Source organism: Coturnix japonica, chromosome 32, assembly GCF_054131305.1.
Source record: "Coturnix japonica strain WE chromosome 32, WE-NBRP24, whole genome shotgun sequence".
Taxonomy (NCBI): Eukaryota; Metazoa; Chordata; class Aves; order Galliformes; family Phasianidae; genus Coturnix; species Coturnix japonica.
In genome coordinates, this window is record NC_140694.1 from 4,982,894 (window position 1) to 5,003,624 (window position 20,731).

At 44.3% G+C, this 20,731-nt stretch overlaps 2 protein-coding genes across 3 annotated transcripts; both read right to left on the reverse strand.

The window, feature by feature from the left end:
* Nucleotides 1-19: 19 nt before the first annotated feature.
* Nucleotides 20-3,345, reverse strand: LOC146755561 (obscurin-like). 2 transcript variants are annotated; one of them, XM_085525554.1, is made up of 4 exons: nt 3,083-3,345; nt 1,833-2,099; nt 920-1,189; nt 20-285 (listed from the first exon to the last, which is right to left on the reverse strand). In XM_085525554.1, exons 1-4 carry the CDS (start codon nt 3,330-3,332, stop codon nt 191-193), a joined length of 882 nt encoding a protein of 293 aa, XP_085381680.1. In that variant the 5' UTR covers nt 3,333-3,345; the 3' UTR covers nt 20-190. The 2 variants fall into 2 exon arrangements, with proteins under 2 accessions (XP_085381680.1, XP_085381682.1); XM_085525556.1 differs by having other exon boundaries at nt 3,090-3,177.
* A 486-nt stretch (nt 3,346-3,831) lies between these two features.
* Nucleotides 3,832-9,955, reverse strand: LOC146755562 (obscurin-like). The gene is made up of 4 exons (XM_085525536.1): nt 9,940-9,955; nt 5,681-5,947; nt 4,788-5,057; nt 3,832-4,091 (listed from the first exon to the last, which is right to left on the reverse strand). Exons 1-4 carry the CDS (start codon nt 9,953-9,955, stop codon nt 3,991-3,993), a joined length of 654 nt encoding a protein of 217 aa, XP_085381662.1. The 3' UTR covers nt 3,832-3,990.
* Between the last annotated feature and the right edge of the window lie 10,776 nt (nt 9,956-20,731).

A 20,731-nucleotide genomic window follows, 5' to 3' on the forward strand; every position in this document is an offset into this window, starting at 1 on the left:
AGTGTGCTTTTCAACTCACCTTGCACAGTGACCCTGGCTTTTGTTTCAGAGTCCTCTGTCTCACAGGTGTACTCCCTGCTGTCCTTGGCAGTAGAATCATGGATGATCAGAATGGCCCCAGTTCCCTCCTGCTGCAAGTCGTACTTCTGGCTTTTTCTGATTGCTTTGCCATCCTTGTACCAACTGATGTTCACATCTGTTTCGACAGCTCACAGCTTAGGCTGATGTCCTGCCCTGCTGCTGCTGTCGTATCCTCCAGCTGCTTTGTAACCTCAGTAGCTTTTTCTGGAAGAAAACATGCTTTTTAAGTAACACACACACGGTAGGATGCCTCTCTCAAAATACACGCATCTACATGCTGGAGATAAGTTAGAGAGGCATTTGCAACAGAGGCCATCCTACAGCCAGCAGTAATCTGCAAAGTACAGACAATAGAATTCAAGGCACCATTTATTCTCTCTTAAATCTACCCAATTGAGGATGATGAACCATGACTGAAAACTGCCTCTTTCTTCTCTCCACTCATCACATTGGGAGCCTCGGATGATGCTCTCAGATGCACATGTTCTAGATAGGAATTTGTTGTACAGCTAGATGATGTGAAGGCCATCCCTTCAGCTTATACTTAGAGGATATTTGCTCCCACAGTTCCCTCAACAGATCATTCCTGATTTACTGGTAATGGAACAAGCTGGAGTGAGATGCCCATTTCCAACACTACCCCAGTGCTTTGGGTAGTTCTCACATTTGTGTCAAATGGTTCCTCCTTTTACTTATTTTTAAGAGAAATTCTCAGTGCTTCAAGGTTCAAGTAGAAGGTTGCTATTCACTTTAACCATATTATGAGTTAGCTCTCATGACAATCTTATCAGAAGACAGTTGAAGGAATCAGACCCCAGAATCTCTCCCATCTCATTACCTTTCACAGACTGAGAGGCTTTGGAGGTTAGACCACGGGCAGTAAAAATGACTTCCCCAGCGTCAGTAGGAGTCACACTTTTGATAAGGAGAGTATATTTCCAACCCAAGTTAGAAGCTTTAAATCGCCCACCACTTTCCACTCTGCTTCCATTCAGTGTCCACTTGAACTCATCAATGCTTTCATGGGACAGAATGCATTCAAAAGTACAATCTTCTCCCTCCTGGATTTCAGTGTTTTTCAGCCGTTTGCTAATGCCAATATTCAGCTCTGGAAGATAAGAGATAGGTTAGTATGAGGTTTATATGGAGAAAAGGCATTTGTGACTGACGTGAGTAGCAGGACTGGTGTTTTAACTCAGGATTTGCAGAACATGGCTGCGTTCCTCACTGATGTATTCTCTAAGACATTCTCCACTCAGAATTACCAGAAAGCTATAAAAAAAAGAGACGTGAATCTCTTGGCTTTGCTCTGGAAGAACTACAAGGAGAGCAGCTCAGTCCATGGAGCACAATGAAGATTCAATGAGCTACAGAGGGAAAAACCTAACAGAGAGGACAACTCTAGGAAGCTGGGTGAGAAAAAGGGTTTTGCCTATGACAAGAAATTAACTGTTTCTATTAGCTCTTTTGTTACCATCCTACCCCTACTGGTGTTCAAACCATTTCTCCATTTTAGGGATGTTTAGAAAGGAAACATTTCCAGGACATTCTTGACATGTTTGGTGATTTTCATGGCAAAAGGAGATACATTTACATCAAAAGCAATGGGAATTTTCCAGACATCACTGCGCTACATTGCAGTAATACACTTCTATTGTAGAAACTATTAAGGCTCGTGGGGGAATAGGTGTAAGACATAGTGACCACACTGAATGTGCTTTTAGCACTCCTTTACTTTCCACAGTACTTACCCTGAACGCTGACCTTTGACTTGGCAACATCAGTGCCAATATCACAGGTATAGAAACCTGCATCTGACTTCTCGAGGTCATGGAGAAGGAGACATAGGGTCTTCCCAGACTGTACCAGCTCATACCTGTTGCCAGAAGTGAGCACATCACCGTCCTTTTTCCTCACTGGTTTGACCTTCTCTTTAGAGACTTCACATTCCAATTTAATCACACCCCGCTCCTCACCAAAAACATCATCCAAGGACTTCATGAAGACAGCAGGCTTCTCTGCAATTAAACAGCCAAAACAGAACAACGTGATACAGAAGTTGAGACATTTCCAGTTGCTTTCAGCTTTTTAAGGAGAGATCAATAAATCTTTACCAGTACTGACAACACCAATATAGAACCTAAAGCGGTTTCATGTCTCTTGACAGAATGCGCTTTAAGGAATTCTGAACTAATCAGTAGGAGAATACAGGGAACAGGAGGGACAGCCTGCATTGCTGTGGGTGGGACTGATATCATATGAAGTTATTGGGATGCAGCTCTTCTAAAGCTGGAGAGCTGGCATTGCCCTCACATGGAGCAGAGCTCATACAGCAGGCCACAGGATTAAGAGGATAAGCTGCTGAACACTTTTGATTTTCCTCTTTTATTGACTCCTTTTATCTATCTTCTATTTCACACATCAAATGTTTATACTGGGGAAAAAACATCCACCAAATGCAAAGGAAAGGAGAAAGAGGAAAACCTTCAAACTCTGAGCGCATAGAATAAAAGAGCTTAATTGCTGGGGAGAGCAGATTAGAATCACAGTATCCTTAGAATTGGAAGAGACCCTTAAAGGCCATCTAGCCCAGCTCCCCTGCAATAAACAGGGACATTCACAGCTAGATCAGGTTGTTCACAGCCTGGTCATTAGTCATTCCAGAGGCAAAACACACACTGAATGATCTCTCCCTGCAGTCATAAATCCTTGGGGCAACAGCATTGACACTGCATGTTACTGAAGCAGTAAAAGAAATTGCTCTTGTAACTCTCCTTGTGTTAAGTAAAACGATGATAAAAAGCAATGGAATGCTTTGGCAGGACACCAAAACCATCCTCCTTCGTTGATATCTGCTGCAATGGAACCTTCCACTGGAAGAAAGCCCCTGATGACTTGTCACCCCAGAGAGGTGAGCTTTAGAAGCAGGACTGCTGCACAACAGAATGAACTGGAGCTCCTTAGCATCTCTTGCATCCAGGAGGGCTGTGATCAGACCCACCTCTCACCTTCAGGCGCGCGCCTTCTGACACCTTGTCTGACTTCACTGTCACTGTGCCAGCATCCTCAGGCTTAACCTGCTTCATTGTCAGTGTGCAGCAATTGCCAGCGTTCTTGATTTCATTGTAATTGTTGGTGTAAAGGTGGTTGCCATTCAGGAACCATTCCACGTCCTCGTCATCATGGGACAGCTCGCAGGAGAAGACAGCAGAGCTCTCTTCTTCAATTTCCACATCCTGCAGGTGCTTCATTACTTCTACATTGCGGGCTGTGGGGAAACAAGGTGAACTGTTACCACTAGTCTATCAGCGTCAGTTCCATGAGGTATTTTGCTAGTGTATGTTGCTCAGCATCCGCCTCCCCAGCTTTTGATGCTCTTCTTAAGAAGTGAAGTGGAAGAGGCCGTCCCAAATCAAAGTTCAGTTCTTTCAGAATCGTGATCTCCATTTCTCTAACATCAGCACTGCTGTAGGTATTATCAGTAATATAAACAAAGTCTGCTACATCAGGAGAGTACATCTCTTCGTATTTTGAGGCTAGAAGCAGCGCTGTCACTATGTATGTGACACTACTAACGCATACTGGGATGTGGTAGAATGGTTAGACTAGATGATCTTTGTGTAATCTTCTCAGTGAAGATTATACATTTATAAAGTTAGCAGGAGAGAACGGCAGAAATCAACCAAGAGAAGAGAAATCTGAGGTGAAATAGGACATGGAAGAGGCCACCCTCCCTGCTCATACCTTCAGCTGTCAGCGTGGCCTCAGTCTCTGCAATTCCCGCCTTGCACTTGTACACACCAGCATCATCGGGCTTCAGCTTCAGAATCTTGAGCTCTGCTGAATGCTTATCCCTCTTGATCTTGTATTTCTCAGAGGGCTCGATGGGTGTGTGGCCCTTGAAACATTTCACAACCTTTGAGAAGGCCTGAAGTCACAGGACAGGATGACAGAATGATGTTCCAAAGCTGTCTTGTCCTCCAACTTCCTGGTGATTTCTATATGGTAATCTGCAAAACGGGGGTGGAAGAGAAGAAAGGATGAGGACAATTGGAAGAAGAGGAAAGTCTCTTGTGTGTATTCCATCCCAATTAATTTCATCTTCACAATGGTTGTTTGAACCACTCTAAAGATAAAACAAACGATTGCCTATAGGGAATGCCATTGACTACATTTCTATAAAGTAATACTGTATATTATCTACCAAATGCAAGGTCCAGCTCTTGTTCTGTGCTTATTAAACTGCTCCCAGTTAAGGCTTTTATTCAAATAAGAGTGAGTTGAAAATATAACAAGTACTTTAGGATGTGAATGGAGACTCTTACGCTGCAACGGGAAAACAGCTGATAAAAAGCCTGGAAGTTTCTTTCAGATGAAATCAATGACAAACTGCATCAAATTTAGGTGCTACCAAACTTAAACTTGTCTACTTCAGAAATACAATTAATTTCACCTGATTTGACTTCTTTGGAATAGCCAAGGACAAAACCACAGCTCTTTAGATCTGAATAGTAAGCACATCACAACTATTCAAACACATATTTTACTGAGATGCAGCTGTCTCATTTAGTGTCCAACGACTTTGAACTGGAAATGGAGCAGACCCTCCAGACACACACACAATATTTCAACGACCCCAGTGAAGGAAGACTGTATGTTAATTAATTCTTCATCTTCATGATGTAAACCAAGCCAGGATATGTTACCTCTGACGAGCAGATTGGCTGTGGATTTGGATTTGCCAATTGAGAACTGAATGGTGCCTGTCATATCAGTGGTGGTTTTCGGTATGGTCAGCTGGTGGATGGTGCCTTCTTGCTGCATAATAAAGGTTATGCCAGCCTGTAAGACTTCCCCACGTAGATACCACTTGGGAAGTTTCACAGAAGGAATGGATATCTCGCATTCAAATTTGGCTTCTTCAGGCTCAGTCACATCCTCATCACACAGCTCCTTTACTAGATTAATGGATTGCTCTTTAAGAAGGATGGAACAAGAGAAAGCAGAGATTTAGAAGGAATGTAAAAAACCCTTACATTATCACCCTACTTACTCACGTCAGCATTACTGCACATGAACACTACACCTATCAGCTCAAAATGCCTTAAAACATCATTAAAAAAATAGTAGAAACAAAGGAATGTTGTTATGAAGTCAGACAATAAGACTGACAACCTGAAGAGAGCCCAGATCTTCTGATTCCCAGTCCAACATCCAAATCAAACCATGACCTTCCCATCCCGATATCAAACTCCTCGCATTACTAAGTGGAATAGAGGTTCAATGAAACACGGACATTGATAATTACTTTGGTTAAATACAGCAACTTAGCTCTGAACAACAAGTTTTCTCCTAGTAAAGGTCCCTGTAGCTCAAATGTAATGGCTCTACTTAGGATAAATTCATTTTCCAGGATGTTCTTGCCCTTATAATTGTAACAAGAAAAATATCGGTGGACTTTGGGAAAACAAAAAACCCTCTGAATTTAAATATACATTTAATTTGCATTTTGTTTTCAAAGTAAGCGAGAATGGCTTTTGTATAAATCTATCTGCATTCCACTGCCTTTATTTTATTTTATTATTATTACTATTTTTACCTTCAACAAAGAAATGAGCACTGCTTTTATCATCAAAAACATCACAAGTGTATGTATCCTCATCTTCATATTTCGCATCGTTGATGACGAGTTTCTGATACACGCCATCGCTCAAAATTTCATATTTGTCACTGGGATGAATTTCAAGATCCTTTTTGTACCACTTCCCTTTAGCATTGGCACGAGACACCTGGCACTCCAGGAATCCCCGATGCTTTTCAAGTGCAATCTTATCTTGCAGAGGCTTCACAGTTCTCTCAGGCAGCTCTAAAAAGAGGAAAACAAACAAACAAATATATGTGTGTATGTATGTATGTATGTATGTATATACACACATTATATATATACATATGTATATATACACATTATATATATACATATGTATATATATACATATGTATATTATCTATATATGTATTGATCAATATATTTTATATATATATATATGTTATATATATATATAATGATCAGCACAGTTTCTGTGAGAGAGGCTAACTCAGTAGTGATAGTTCTTCTATGAATGATTACTTAGATGGTGACGCTTTGTTAAGCACTTGATCTAACGCACAGCAAATAAAGAGCTAATTAAAAGAAGACCTGTTATCCCTATTTTACCACTTGGATGGCTAAATTTCAGAGGTAAGGAGTAATTTTCTCAGCACTGTACAGCAGTGAAGTGGCAAAGCTGGGGACTGAACTCTTGAGTAGTGTGCTAACTCAAATGTCTCCCTTTTCTTCATCACACTTAACATCATATATATACCCTAACATTGTATATATTAAAAAAAAACAACCCTGTGCTCTTTTCCTGTGCCTAATACAACTCCTCCAATCTCTGTGCTCTGCCAGGAGGGATATGTCTAAATAGGGTGGCAGATACACGCAGGAGATAAATATTTCCACTTCCCTCAGCCAACACTGCTCTGAATTTCTATGGGACACGTCGTTGGATGAAAAGGCATTTGACAAAGAAGGAAAAGAAAAAGTTTAGTCTGCTGTGTCATTCTCTTGGTAGCCAGAATAACTAACCCTCGCCAGTGTTAGTTCAAAGAATAGGCAGATTTTATCTCCTGACGTGAGCAGTAATTCAAAGAAGCTCGTATATGATCCTGTATCCTGCATATTCACTGCAGGCAGGCAAAGACATTATGAGATAAGGGAGATCTACACATCACTCGTTATGAACACCTCATAAAGATAAAACCACACACAAGGGGAGAGTTTATGGACTACTCTTGGACTGCTTTCCAAGAGGCATCAATTAGTAACTCCCTTCGCTCATTTTTCACACTACTCTACAGTGTCCTCCTGAGCCCCCTTACTCCTGTTGCCAACTGCTGATGCAGGGAATCCTGAGGAACCAAGGATTCATAGTTGTTCCATCAGTAGTCCTTGGTCAGCTCTCCCTCCCTGCCCCTTCTGTTTTGATCCCACTAACCAAATTTTAGTTAGTCTGAAAAGAGGATGGAAACCTCCGCAGCAATTAGTTTCTAAATATCTTGCAATGGGCAGCTTGTAGGAGCCCCATCTCAATGCCCACAGCACAGGAGGCAGGACTGCTTAGCCCATGCACTAGTGCATTTACCAGCACAGATGTAAGCCCAGATCTATGCACACCAAATCCAGGCTCTCAGTTTGCACAAGGAGGCATCCATGGAGCTGAAGTATTAGGCAGATATTGTGGTGGGGCAGCAGTTATTGAGACGCCAGACAGAAAGGACACAGATAACGTGGCAACTCAGCTTTACCATTATGACTGCTGATGGAACATCTAATTTCACTGCTCAAAAGAGAACTTCCATATAACTGGAAAGGATGAAATTCACAGGGGAAACCACACACAGACACACACAAAAGCAATACAAAGGAGATGAAGGATGGTTCACATACTGGTGATTCACTCTGAGACGCAAGCAAATGAAAGAGTATCCCCAACCATTTGCCTCCCCAAATGCTAAATACATAAACACTCCTTGCAGTGATAGCTCTGCCAGACGTGAGTCATACACTGTAAAACCTTACAGGGTCTATCAGTTTAACTTCAGAAATTCATTACACCACCAAAAACAGACCATCGTGTCCAGGCTGGTCCATTTCAGCTCTTCAAACCTGTCGGTAAAACTGCCCGAGAGCTGAAATGCTTACCAGCAAAAGCTAAAAACTGTAAATCAAATGTAATAAGCTGGCTTTGTCTACTGTATAGAAATGATGCCTGAAAAAAGAAAAGGAAAAAAAAAAAAAAAGAACCTAAACCAGAACAAATGGAATGGCTGCATAAAACAGCCAGTACTGAAACTGCAATGCAACCTGGTTGCAGACTGAGAGAGAAAATGAGAGTTCACCAAAGTCATGGGACAGGACACATGTTCATGTTCATGCTAACACTGAACCCAAGTGGCCACATGAGGACAGCATCTAGTAGGAAATCAGAAAAAAGCATCCTTTCATACGTCCCTTTGGCAGGTGGCATTTACCAGGGCACAGCAGACCCGTGTGTTCAGTAACCAGTCTGATGCTTCAGAGCCTGGTGATGAGCTACAAACTGGGGTTTAACCAGTGCAACACAAGGAGGGAAAATCTGTCTTGAGCATAAAGAAGAAAGAGAAAGGTATCCAAAAGGACTAACGAAGAAATGCTCAAACTGCCCAGGAAGCATTTTTTCCTGTGGTGCAAAACACAGTTTATTTGCTCATTCAGGTAAACATACCACGAACCTTTAGGGTAGCTGATGTCTTGTCTTCAGCTGCTTGGCACGTGCATGTTCCTCCCTGATCTTCATATTCACACTTGTGAAAAATGAGACTTCTCTTATTTCCCTGGGAAGTAATGCCCACTTTTTTACTTTGATGGAGCTCCTTCCCATCCTACAAGGGAAAATATCAAGTCAGATCTCCATGAGTCCTTCCATCTCTGCACTGAGCAAAGGGAGCCTTCAGATCTATGCTTAATTCACCCACTCCCCTAGAATTAATGGAACTGTGCTTACTGGAACATATGCTGAAGCTTAAGCACAGTGCAGTGTTTTCAACATGTAGGAATGGCTATAGAACATGCAGAAATTCTGGCTGACCTATGACAGCTTAAAGCACTGTGGAGGACTGTTAACAAGCTCGTTTGGACATCACCTTGAATAAATGACATTATCCCCAAGTAAGGGAAGGAACAGCTGAGCACCGGGGAGGTACACAAAGTGCCAGAGCAAATTCTCACACTGTCAGGTGCAAAGAAAACTGAAATTTCACCCTAAAACCAAGTTCACAACAAGGCTACAAAATCCTGGCTGAGAATTTCTGTGTTAGAGTTGAAGCTCAAGACTGTGCTCCAACCAACAATATTTTGTGCAGCAAGACCTCAGGAGTTCACATGAAACCCAAAACAAACTTCCATTTCAACTTGATAAATGAACTCAGGACATAATATCAAAGAGGGCTGATCTGGGCAAGTAAAAGAGCATAAAGAAAAGAGAGCAGTGCAAAAGCTATCAAGCAAAAGCTCAGACTTGCATCCCTTGGAAGTGAAATTAAAGGCTCTCATTCATTTCCAGAGAAGTCAGAAAGGAAAATACCATTACATGCCATACCTTGAACCACTTGACGTCTACCTTGGGCCTGGACAGCTCACACTCAAATGTGACCTTGTCCTTCTGAGTGATGCTAATGTCTGCCAATGGTTTGCTGATTTTCACAGGCAGTTCTGAGAAGGAGAAAGAAGGATGTGGATTTAGTTGGGAATTAGGTCTCTAGGAGCATCTGGCATAAGGAATAATGAAAGGCAGTGCCTACTCTCCATGCTTACTAGAACATGTCATTAACAACAAAAAAACCTATTGTTTTGAGCACATTATCATTACTTGTGCTAGGGACAATCATGTTACAACAATCCTCTTGATATCTGAGGGATACTCTGGTGGCAATGGCCCAGTGCATAACATTCTTTGCAGCTGGAAGGAAAGCTGGTTCTGCTGTTCAAGTCATCTGGGACAGGAGCAGATAATCACACCTTGCACCAACCAATACCTGTCACAGTGAGCCTCCCCGATGAATTAATGCCTTCTGCTTTAAAGGAAATGAGTCCTGCATCTTCAAGGGTCACAGAAGAAAGTGTCAAGGAATGTTTCTTCCCCTGGACACCCATCGTGATATTTGGTGCAGGCTTCAGCCGCACGCCGTCCTTCTGCCAAGTCCCTTCCACATCCTCATGGGACACCTCCACCGAAAAGGTGACAGTTCCCTTCTCAGGGAATTCCAGGGGCTGCAGACCTTTCACCAGCTTCATCTGCCGCACTGAAAGACAATGGGGAGAGGTTGGAGATTTCACACCAGCATCTGAGAAATAGAATCATCAAAGGAATCAGAGAAAGGTTTAGGTTGGAAGGGACCTTTGAGATCACCCAGTTCCAAACCCCCTGCTGTAGGCAGGGATGCTTCCCTCTACACCAGATTGCACAAAGCCCCATCCAGCCTGGCCTTGAATGCTTGAATAGCATCAGGACTTCCAAAACAAGTTACTTCCCTCTTCCTCTCCCAGGTACACTATCTGCCAATTAAGCAACAGCCTTTGCAAAGAAGAAATCTTGTTCATAACCAGGTCCATGGGTGCTCTTAAATCGATCCTTCCAGATGGAAAAAAGATTTCAGGTGGTCTCCTAGATTTTACCCCTTTTTGTGTTGCACACAAGACTGAAAAAAAAATTACTTTTGCAAAGTTCTTCTTGTCATAAGGAAACAAACATTTGGGGAATGGCAGAACGAGGTAAAATTTACCTTCACATCATTTGAAATTTCACTCTCATGTTCTTGGTGTGGTTTCTCCTATAATTATTTGGACTAATTAAGCTTTTCCCTGATGAAAGCCTAGAAGTATATCACAAGAAGGACCAACTTACCCATGACCTTTTATTTGTCTTACTCAAGCATCTCCTCCTGACCAGAACTGACAATAAAATATTCAGCCAGACTACAGGTTTGAGCATCTGAGTTGTTTCTAGGATCTCCTGCAAACTTAAGCTTGGAACACACACTTGTCTTTTGAATAAGTGTATTTTATAGTGCAATAAAACAACAGGTTTTCACATGGCTATTCCTCATTTACCTTGCTCTGAAATCATTCTCAAACCATGAGGGATCAGTCCAGGAAGAAGGAGAGGAGAGGGGAAGTGAAAGGGGAAGTCCACGGTTCTCTAATATCAGGCTTCTTAGCCTAAAGCTCAACAGCAAATAGCAGTCCACTTCCCCACATTGCTAGACTCCGAGCATTTAAAGAACATCAGCTTACCTCATTATGAGCTCTAACACAGCCAAAGAAATTAATATATTCAAATATTCTCTTGAGTGATGAGAAATATGGAGCATAACTTCAGACTTCTGCTGTTAAACTCTCACTTCTATCATAAACCAGGGCAAGAGTTCAATGCTGTTTTAGATGGAGGACACATATTTTAAATAACTCGTCTCATTAAGGCTTGGATTCCCTACTACAATTAGCTAAATTCCAGTTTGGATCATGCTTCACCTTGGATCACTTAGGGCTTCAGCCACTTAATGGAACTAACTCAGTTAAAGGTCAGGGGTAAAATAAAATCTCTCTTGGACTAGCAGAGAGATTTGCAATGGAGTAACTGAAGTAAGGATGGGAGACTGAAGGTGTTGGGGAAGACATCCAGGCTTTAGCTACAGGGCATGCATGCAGAATCACAAAACAAAGGCCAGTCAGAGAAATCAGAGCTTCGTGAGAATTAAGGTGAGGTTGTTTCTACATGCCCACCCTATCTGCCAGTGTAAAACCTGCCAGTGAAAAAAAGGAAAGCTACATATAGGTGGGGAGAATTGTTGGTGAAATTATTTGTGATATTTTTGCTAATAATATGCTCAAAATCCTGGAGCAAGACTTCAAGTTAAGCAACTCAGTCTGTGTAAGTAGACTTACAGAAGGGAACCATAAAGCTTATGGAAGGGAACTGTCAAGCTAATCCACAGCTAAAACAGAGTAGAGACGAATTGCAGGAGCTTGTTTACTTTGCAGAAGTGTGAGCTTTAACCACTGCTGAGCTCCTAGTACAAAAGTCTGAACCAATGCAACAAACCAACCCGTCCATGTTGTATGACAGAATGTACTGACACCACCAGAACACAAAATTCTACGGCTGAAAATACCCGCAAAAATCATCCAGCCCTTCTCCATTGCTCCAGGACATGGCTCAGCTCTTTGTGCCCCAGATATTTCACTAACCTTTCCTGAAACCCACAGTGAAGGCTTCAAAGCCCCTCCAAATGACTTATCCAGTCATCCAACCATTAAAAAGCTTTTTTGTTGTAGAACTTGCATCTTTGTTATTGCAATTGAAGTCCATTATTTCTGCACAGAGAACAGATTGTTTGCTTCCACTTTCTAAGAGCCTTTTATGTACTCAAAGCCTGCTATCAAGCCTTTCAGTACCTGTTGATGACCTACACAGCAGCAATTGGTGGCAGGGGCTTTGTAGACAAAAATCAGATAGACCTTCAATTCTGTCCTTGTCCATTCCGTAGCAAACATGACAAAAGGATGCAGGAAATAGGACAGAAGTACAGGGCTACAGCTGAGACACTGTTAGCTTACTTGAAAGGAAAGCATCCATAGATAGATGCACTGTTGTTTTTATTTTTATTTTTTCATTTAACTCTGACTGCTTATAAAGAGATGCTTTGAAAGACATGTTTTGTAGAGAAGAACAGATGGATAAGCAGGGAATAGGTTGCTAATAGCCTTACAGATGAAGAAAAACAGACTGCACCAGAGTGAGAAATTCCAGAGGAGAATCAGCTAAGAGCTTATGTCAATGACATGGCTGAGGGCTGCTGGGAAGACCGCCCTCTCTTTCACCTTATTTCAAGCATTACAATGGTGTCCAAGCCCAGGGCTGTGTCTCCCTGCCCCCATGGCATGTAGGGCTGGAACCCTACTTAAGGAAGCAAAATTCCATATCGTCACCATAACCAGAGGAAAGGCAATATGAAACCCACAAACCACAGCACCAGTGACAGCCTATCAATGGGGCATTACAGCCCCTTACCTCAGACTCTGAGATTGGCTGTGCTTTCTACGCCCTCAGCACTGGCAGAGATTTCAGCTGCATCTTCCAGTGTCAGATCGGTGATGGTGAGGCTGTGGTTGGTGTCCTTCTGTGAGATCACGAGTTTCTTACTGGCTTCAATCTTGACACCATTCCTGAACCAGGTGACCACAGCATCACTGGGAGAAACAGTGCACTTGAACACAGCCTCTTTGCCTTCTTCAGAAGCCACGTGGTTGAGGCTTGTAACAAATTTCACCACCCTGGGAGCTGATGGAGAAGAAGAAACCACTTAGGAGCACATAAAAGATGTGTCCCTAAGTGTATGAGCTCGTTTATGTTTGAGCACCTTCAAAGAGCCAACAGAGTCAATGATTTTATTGGAAGCATCAGATTTTATGACTCGCAGGAAGTGATCACCATAACTCACACTCACATCCCCTGTCTGTAGAGGAGATCCTCCTTGCATCTACAAAGATGCAAGAAGAAAAGAGGCAAAGAAGGGGTAAAAAAAATCCCATCTTACATTTGGGATGCTTAATTCCAGCCTTGAAGGCTGATTTGCCCACTTAACTGCTGTGCTCTTCAGAAGCAGTTGTTCCACAGTTATTTTGAGAGAAAGAAATTTTGTACTTGGCTCTTAACACAGAGAACAGCATAAGCACACAAATGAACTCAGCTTTGCAGTGTTGTAATGGCTGATGAGGGAAGCCAAGGATCCTTCCACACTGTCAGCCTTCATTTCCAGAGACATACCTTTGGGGGTGATGCTAATGCTGCTCTTGTCATCTCTGGACTCACAGAAGTACTCTCCCTCGTCCTCAGCCTGGATCCCTCTTATTGTCAGGGTTCTTCTGACCCCTTCCTCATCAATCTGGAAACGTTTGCTGGGTTTGATCTCAACTGCATTCCTGCACCACACCACCTTCCCTTTGGCATGGCTCACTTCCTCTTCCTCTAAGCCACATAAACAGCTGCTTAGTGCTCCCAAAGCGAATGCTCACCAGTTGTTTCCAACTTGAAGGTCATCTTCTGGCCAGCAGCCTTGCAGATGTATTCTCCAGCATCTTTCTTCTCCAGCTGCTCCACAACCAGATGCCGTGTTTTGCCCACAGATTCCATTCTGAACTTTCTGGAGGAGGCAAGCAGTCTTCCATCCTTGTACCATTTTACTTCGCATGGATCCTGTGCTACTTCACAGCTGAGGGAGGCACTTGCTGTCAGGGCAGCACTCACCTCTTTCTGCACCTTCTCCTGGTTTATAAACACAGGTTTTGGCTCTGAGGGAAGAAAAGAAGAAGTATTGACTGAGGGACTGAAATGAGACCATCTTGCAGGTTTGTATGTACAGGTTGGAACAGGTTTAGGTTACCACTTGTGCCCAAACTAATAGCCTTCACTAGAGAATATCAGCTCTTCTGTTGAAACTAAGTGTCAAATCTAGGCAAGAAAGAACCTAGGAACTGAAGGAACCAAGAGGGTCCTTGAACACCAGTCCCATGGTTGCAAGTCACTATGCAAACATATTGAACCCAAAAGAACATCTGTCCTGCAGGCAACCAAAACCTGAGTTCCTTTTACTTAAGACCCACTGTGAAACATCAAAACATATAAACATGTGATAGTCAAATCACTGGCTGCCTTTTCATGACCCAGAACAGTACTCCTGGCTTCCTGAACAGACTCCTCATGGCCTCTACCATTGCCACAACTGTGACTGTCAAAGGCACAAAGGAAATATGCTCACCAACGCAGTCCTTTGTTCTTTGTGTGTGATTTCCAGATATCTATTTTACTTTGAGCTCTGGGAATAGTCAGCTCTACCAGGTCTCTTACTGGGAGTAGCAGACTCACCTATCCAGATGCAGCCTCCAACATAAAGGCATAGTAAAAAGGCAGTGTACTACTAGGAGAAGTTCCTGCTTCTCCTGCCATGAAAGGCTGCACGTACAACATGCACTCCAGCCTCACTGCAAATACTTAGCTTAGTCAAATGTTTCGGTGAACAGGAATTACAGTTTGGGATCTCAGGCACAGGAGAGATTTGAATAATATCTTGAATATTGCTTCCATTGTACATATATCAGTAATTATTATTCTACAGACAGACTGAAACAGGTCGTTGTGCCATACTAAAACCAAATACTTTCTACAAACCCAGGCAATCAAGTATAGGGAAAAATCCTCAGCACAGACTACTGCAACTGGATCACTGTATAATAGAAACTAGATTTTACTTGACTGTTCTCTGCTGTATTTCACACAACACCTGTCTTACCTGTGACATGAATCTTGAAGGTGAGTCAAGCAGCAGCCTCGCAGCAGCCTCGCAGCTGTACTCCCCTGCATCTTTCTTCTCCACCTGGCTCAGCACCAGCCGACGCTGTTTGCCCTGACTCCACCTTGAACATCTTGCTCCAGGTGATCAGTTTCCCCTCCTTGTACCACTTCACCTCCATCTTCTCCTGGGCCACCTCACAGCTCAGCGTGGCATTTTCTGTTGGTGCAGCCTTCACCTCCTTCTGCACCTTCTGCTTGTTGATAAAGGCATCCTCTGCTTCTGGAACTGGAAAACATTGGGTAAAATAGACATTAGATATGAACAGCTTGTGACTGGAAGATATTTAAAGTTGCTTCTGTGCCGTATTGGGCCATTTCCTGGAGCAACACTGCTTCACAGTGTTTATCACACATTATAAAGCATCCTCAGCACAGTCCATATGGTCATCCCATCCCTCTGGGTAGTCTTTACTATCAGCTGGGACTCTTTATTTTCAGATTTCTTCGAATGAAGACAATGACAGATCTATATATATAGATATATATATACCACACCTACACCCCCACAATCTGTTACAACTCCATATTCCTCCCCATATTTGCCCCCGACAGCCCCCAGTAGCCCCATATCACCCTAAGGCCCCCACAACCCTCTATCTCTCCATACACCACCCCTTAAAGCCCCATACCTGCCCATATCCTCCAATAGCTCCCCACAACCCCTACACACCCTCAGAGCCCCCTAGAGCCCCTAGTCCTCCTATGGCCCACCACAGCCCCATATCCCCCCTACAGTCCCCCTCAGCTCCCTTTACAGCCCCTGCACAGCTCTATAGAACAGTCTGATAGAACTACCTCTAGTAGAAGCAATCTCCACACAGAGATCCTTTCCCAGTGGCACTCAGCCCTTCAGTGGGGTCTAAGAGAGCTGCAGCCAGACTCAAACACAACTGCTCACACAGCTCAGCTGCCTTCACCTGTGCTCCTGACGCTGACACATTGCAGCCCCACATCCCCCTCTGCCCCCCCACAGCCCCACACCCCCCTGTCCTCCCCGCACTCCCCATCAGCCCATCCCACCTCAGTGCTGCCTCTGTCTCTTCTCTCCTCTCCCCGTCCCAGCGCCGGCCTCCCCCGGCCTCCCATTGGGCAGCGGCAGCTCCGCCGGCTCCGATTGGCTGAGCTGCAGTGTGCGGGAGTGGCCATTGTGGGGGGGGGCAGAGGGGGATGTGGGGACTGCTTCCCAGTTGAGACTACCTCAGCTTTCTGGTCAAGGCATCGACATTGGTGAGTTTTCCTTTGCTAATAACTTTTGACTAAAAAATAACAAAATAAATAAATAAATAAATGCCACAACACAAAGCAGAACACACACACAAAAACCCACAAAAACAAGGAACTTGGATTTAATGGATGCTGAAGATTCAACACCTGTGCATTTGTCATGTGAGTTACTTATTTCTTTTGCCCTTAGTTTGGACACAAATGGCATTATTTTCTTCACAGTAACAGAAATGGGAAAAGGAACTGAACTTCTGAAGTTCAAACTTCTGGGTTGTTTTTTTTTCTTTTTCTTTTTTTTTTTTTTGCCTCTTGGAGACACCTGTATTTGGTGGTGGAATGGAATTCCCCCATCCCATTTTAGTGCAGATTTTGTTGTGCTCGATGTGGAATAAACCCTACCCAGCCTGTTCCGCACCGTTCCCTCTGTTTGCAGTACGTAGCCTTTCAGGAGTGTTTATTTGTCATTTCTTGTTCTATGTGACCCTCTGTTTGGCTGACTTTCTTTTTAATTCCGTGCTTTAATCAAGCATGTTGTGAGCTTGTTAGTGCACCAATTATTCTGGAGGGCCAGACTCAATAAAATGTCAGGCTGAGAAGTTGTTTGGCTGTGTTATGTGGGACAAGACCAAATTCATATAGAATCCAGCCCCAGAGAAAAGCAAATGTAGCCAGCAGGACTTGAGGGCTGAGCTGTAGGAATGGAAGCGTCCTCTGCTGTTTGAAACAGAGGGCTTTTCTAAGCTGTGTTTCAGCAGAAACCAGGTAGTGCTGGGAACAGGCAACTATTGGCAAGGGCTCGGTGCAGCTCTTCCCTCACCCTGCACCACGACTGACAGCATGCTCTGTTTTCTCTCCAGACTGAGTTCTCCCAGTAAGAGGGCAGAGTCAGCAGCTGGCAGTTGGCGTTCCTGCTTCTGCCTGGGCAAACCATCCCCTGTGGCCGAGAACCAACTGCAGAGCAGTGCCAGGGAGCCCTCTGAAGCTGAAGTCTTGGTCCTGGCAGGTAAGGGTGCAAATCCAGCTTTCAAAACACTGCTTGTCAGCAACACAGGTAGAATTCATGCTTTCAGTGGGCTTGTACCTCTTTCTGTATTCCTGCGTTCGAGTCGTGCCTGACATCTTTGGTTGACACTTGTCTTTCCCAAATGAGTCTCGCAAGCTGCTTGAAACCTGCTTGACAGGCAGCACCAAGCCTTTGCCTCCTTGGATAGTGAAAGTTTACACTAACTGCTGTGTATCTACTCTTTCCAGGTGAATCCATCCCTTGCCAGTGCAGGAACACCCCGGCAAGTAGCGATCATGCACGGTGTGCTTCCATCAATGGAGTGCAGTTAGGATGCATGAGTCACTGCAGTTCCAAGGACAGCCTTTCACGTGACAGCAATGATGGAGAGGAGGAGGTCTGACCTATTCAGTTTTGAGCCTCTCCATGCAGGAAAACCTTGCGGTTCTGGAATGTCTTCACCTACGAAGGTAGTGAGGGATTTGGAGCACAGGCCTTACAAGGAGCAGCTGACGGTGTTGGGATTGTTCAGCCTGTAGAAGAGGAGGCTCAGGGGAGACCTTATAACTCTCTATAACTTCCTGAAGGTAGGTTGTAGTGAGCTGGGGGTTGGCCTCTTCTCTCGAGTAATCAGTGATAGAACTAGAGGGAATGGTTTTAAGCTGCGCCAGGGAAGATTCAGGCTGGACATTAGGAAATATTACTTCTCAGAAAGGGTAGTCAGGCACTGGAATGAACTGCCCAGAGAGGTGGTCGAGTCACCGACCATGGGAGTGTTCAAGAAACGTTTGGATGTGATGTATGGAATATGATTTATCCGGGAAGTATTGGCAATGGTTGGACCAGATGATCTTCTAGGTCTTTTCCAACCTTGATAATTCTGTGATTCTGAGCTGAGAAGCTTTTCTTGCTCAAGTCCTGCTTCCAAGTTTAACCACCTATGGGGAAGTAGATGTCACTTTTCTAGTGTCCTTCAATTCCGTGTCCGCATTTTCCTAAAAGTAAAAGAATTTGGAGGTAACCAGCTGCAGTGAAGTGAGCGATTTCAGTGCCTGTTTCTGATGGTGGCAATGAGTTCAGAGGTCATACTTAATTGACGATTCCTGTTTCCATTCTGACAAAGGCTGTAGTTGCAGCTGACTTCCCGAGTCTGCCATACGTGGTGGTGATGCAGCCTTGGGCTTCTTGGGGATTTGCATGACTCCCACCTTTCCTTTCTGTGTCTTGCAGGTCAGCTGGTGCTGGAAGCAGACGGTATCTGAGCAGGAATGAAGGTGAGTGCAGGAGCAGCTGCTGAGGGGAGGAAGGAAGTCCATGCTAATGAGCTCTGAAGCATCTGCAGGTACGGTACCAAAGGAGGCAGCAGTGATGCAGGGGGCTCCCCAGCAGAAAGCTGGCTGATCCAAATGCTTGCTGAGAGTTTGGAAGCCCAAACCCTTATGGTCTCTGTAAGGGTGGCTAATAAAAAGATGTTAACCAAGATGGTGGTAAATAGTCAAAGGTTGTTAGCAAAGGAAAACTCACCAATGTTGATGTTTTGACCAGAAAGCTGAGGCAGTCTCAACTGGGGAGCAATCTCCAAGAGATGCTGCCTCAGTGGTGGTCAGCCTTTAAATGAGGTCTCAGAGGAGGTGGAGTCGAGGTCCACCCCTTCTGGGAGCACAGCTCCATTACTCTCACCTGTGCTCCCGCAGCTGACCCAACACTTGCCTCAGCTGATTAATCAGAGGTTCAAGGTGTGATTTCCCATACAATCTCTAAGCTGAAGGCAGCATCTCCTTGATCTGATGGTGGTGTGCCTGAGTGAGGGAGTGATCCAAGCTGGATGCAGAAGAGTCATCTTGATTTCTCTCCTATTTTACTTCAGATGACACCTATTGGGTGTTGGTTTCTTAAAATTTGGATCTAGGAGGTGGCCTCTCCCTTTGCTTCTGGTGAAAGCTGCAGCAGGAGTAGAAGACAAAGAGGTTTTCTTGGTGACAGGAACACCAATTATTTGATTCAAATGTAGAACTGTGATGAAAATGCTGAAGAACAGATCTGCCTCAAAGACATGCTTGATCATATAAGGAATGAGCATGTGATCCAAGACAGCCAGCGTGGCTTTAGCAGGGGAGGGCCATGCCTAACCAATCTGGTGCTCTTCTATGATGGAGTGACGGCATTTGTGGACAAAAGGAAGGTAACAGATTTCATTGACCTGGACTTGAGCGAGATCTTTTACATGGCCCTCCACCACATCCTTATCTCTAAACTGGAGGGATGTGGATTTGACAGGTGGACCACCTGGTGGATAAGGGATTGGTTGAAAGGCCACAGACAGAGGGTGGTGATTCATGGTTCGATGTCCAGGTGAAGGCTGATAACAAGTGGTGTCATCCAGGAGTCTGTCTTGGGACCAGTGCTTTTTAACATGGTTATCAGTGACACCAATGATGCAATGGAGTGCACCCTCTGCTGTTTGCTGAGTGGTGCGGCTGATGCAGTGGAAGGAAGGGATGCCATTCAGAGGGAGCTCAACCGAGAGGTTGGCCTAGGTGAATCTAATGAGGTTCAAGACAGCAAAGTGCAAGGTTTTGCACTTGGGCTGGAGGAATCCCAGGCATCTGTACAGCCTGGGAGGAGCAGTCCTTAAGAGAAGCCCCGCAGAGAAGGACCTGGGGGTCCTGGTGGATGAAAAACAGAACGTGAGCCATCAGCGTGCTCTTGCAGCTCAGAGAGCAAATGGTCCCCTGGGCTCCATCAGAAGAGGGGATGGCCAGCAGGGACAGGGAGGCGATTGATCTTCATGATCCTTGAGGTCCCTTCCAGCCCGGGCCATTCTATGATTCTGTGATTACACTCACTGACAGAAATAACGGCAGCTGTACAGAAGCTGGATATATTTTGGGACAGTTCTTGTAACCAGCTGATTTTAAGACCTTGCCCAAGTCGTGAGTCTTAATTGCATGTCAGAAGAAAGCTGGGAAAGTGGTTATTGCTCATTCTTTCTCATTTGCTGATTCTTTCTTTAGTGTTCCTTTTCCAAAGGAGATTCTGGTGATGGAAGCAGTTGAAGAAAGAACCAAAGCAGCTCTTGCCAAGAGTGCTTGAAGTCCCTGTGGAGAGAAGCAAAGAACTTGGGCTTCCTCTGGGATGCTCCCCACCATGTCTCAGGAAGGAGACCAACTGCTGTTCCACTTTCTGCTCTGTGTGTGGAAAGGTACGTCTGGGTTTCTTCTGCTTGTTTTTTCTTTCTTTTTCTGGCTTTGAAGGAGAAGGGGTGGAGCAAGGGGAGACCCACTGGTCATTTGTCACCTCATGAACAGGATGGATTCTGCATTGACTGTGAAAAACCTGGGCTAGTAGCATGGGCATGTTTCAGGCTGGACTCTTCTTTTGCTGCTTGGTTTCCTTTTGGCTACAGGGAGACAGCTGTCTAAAGGTGTGTTTT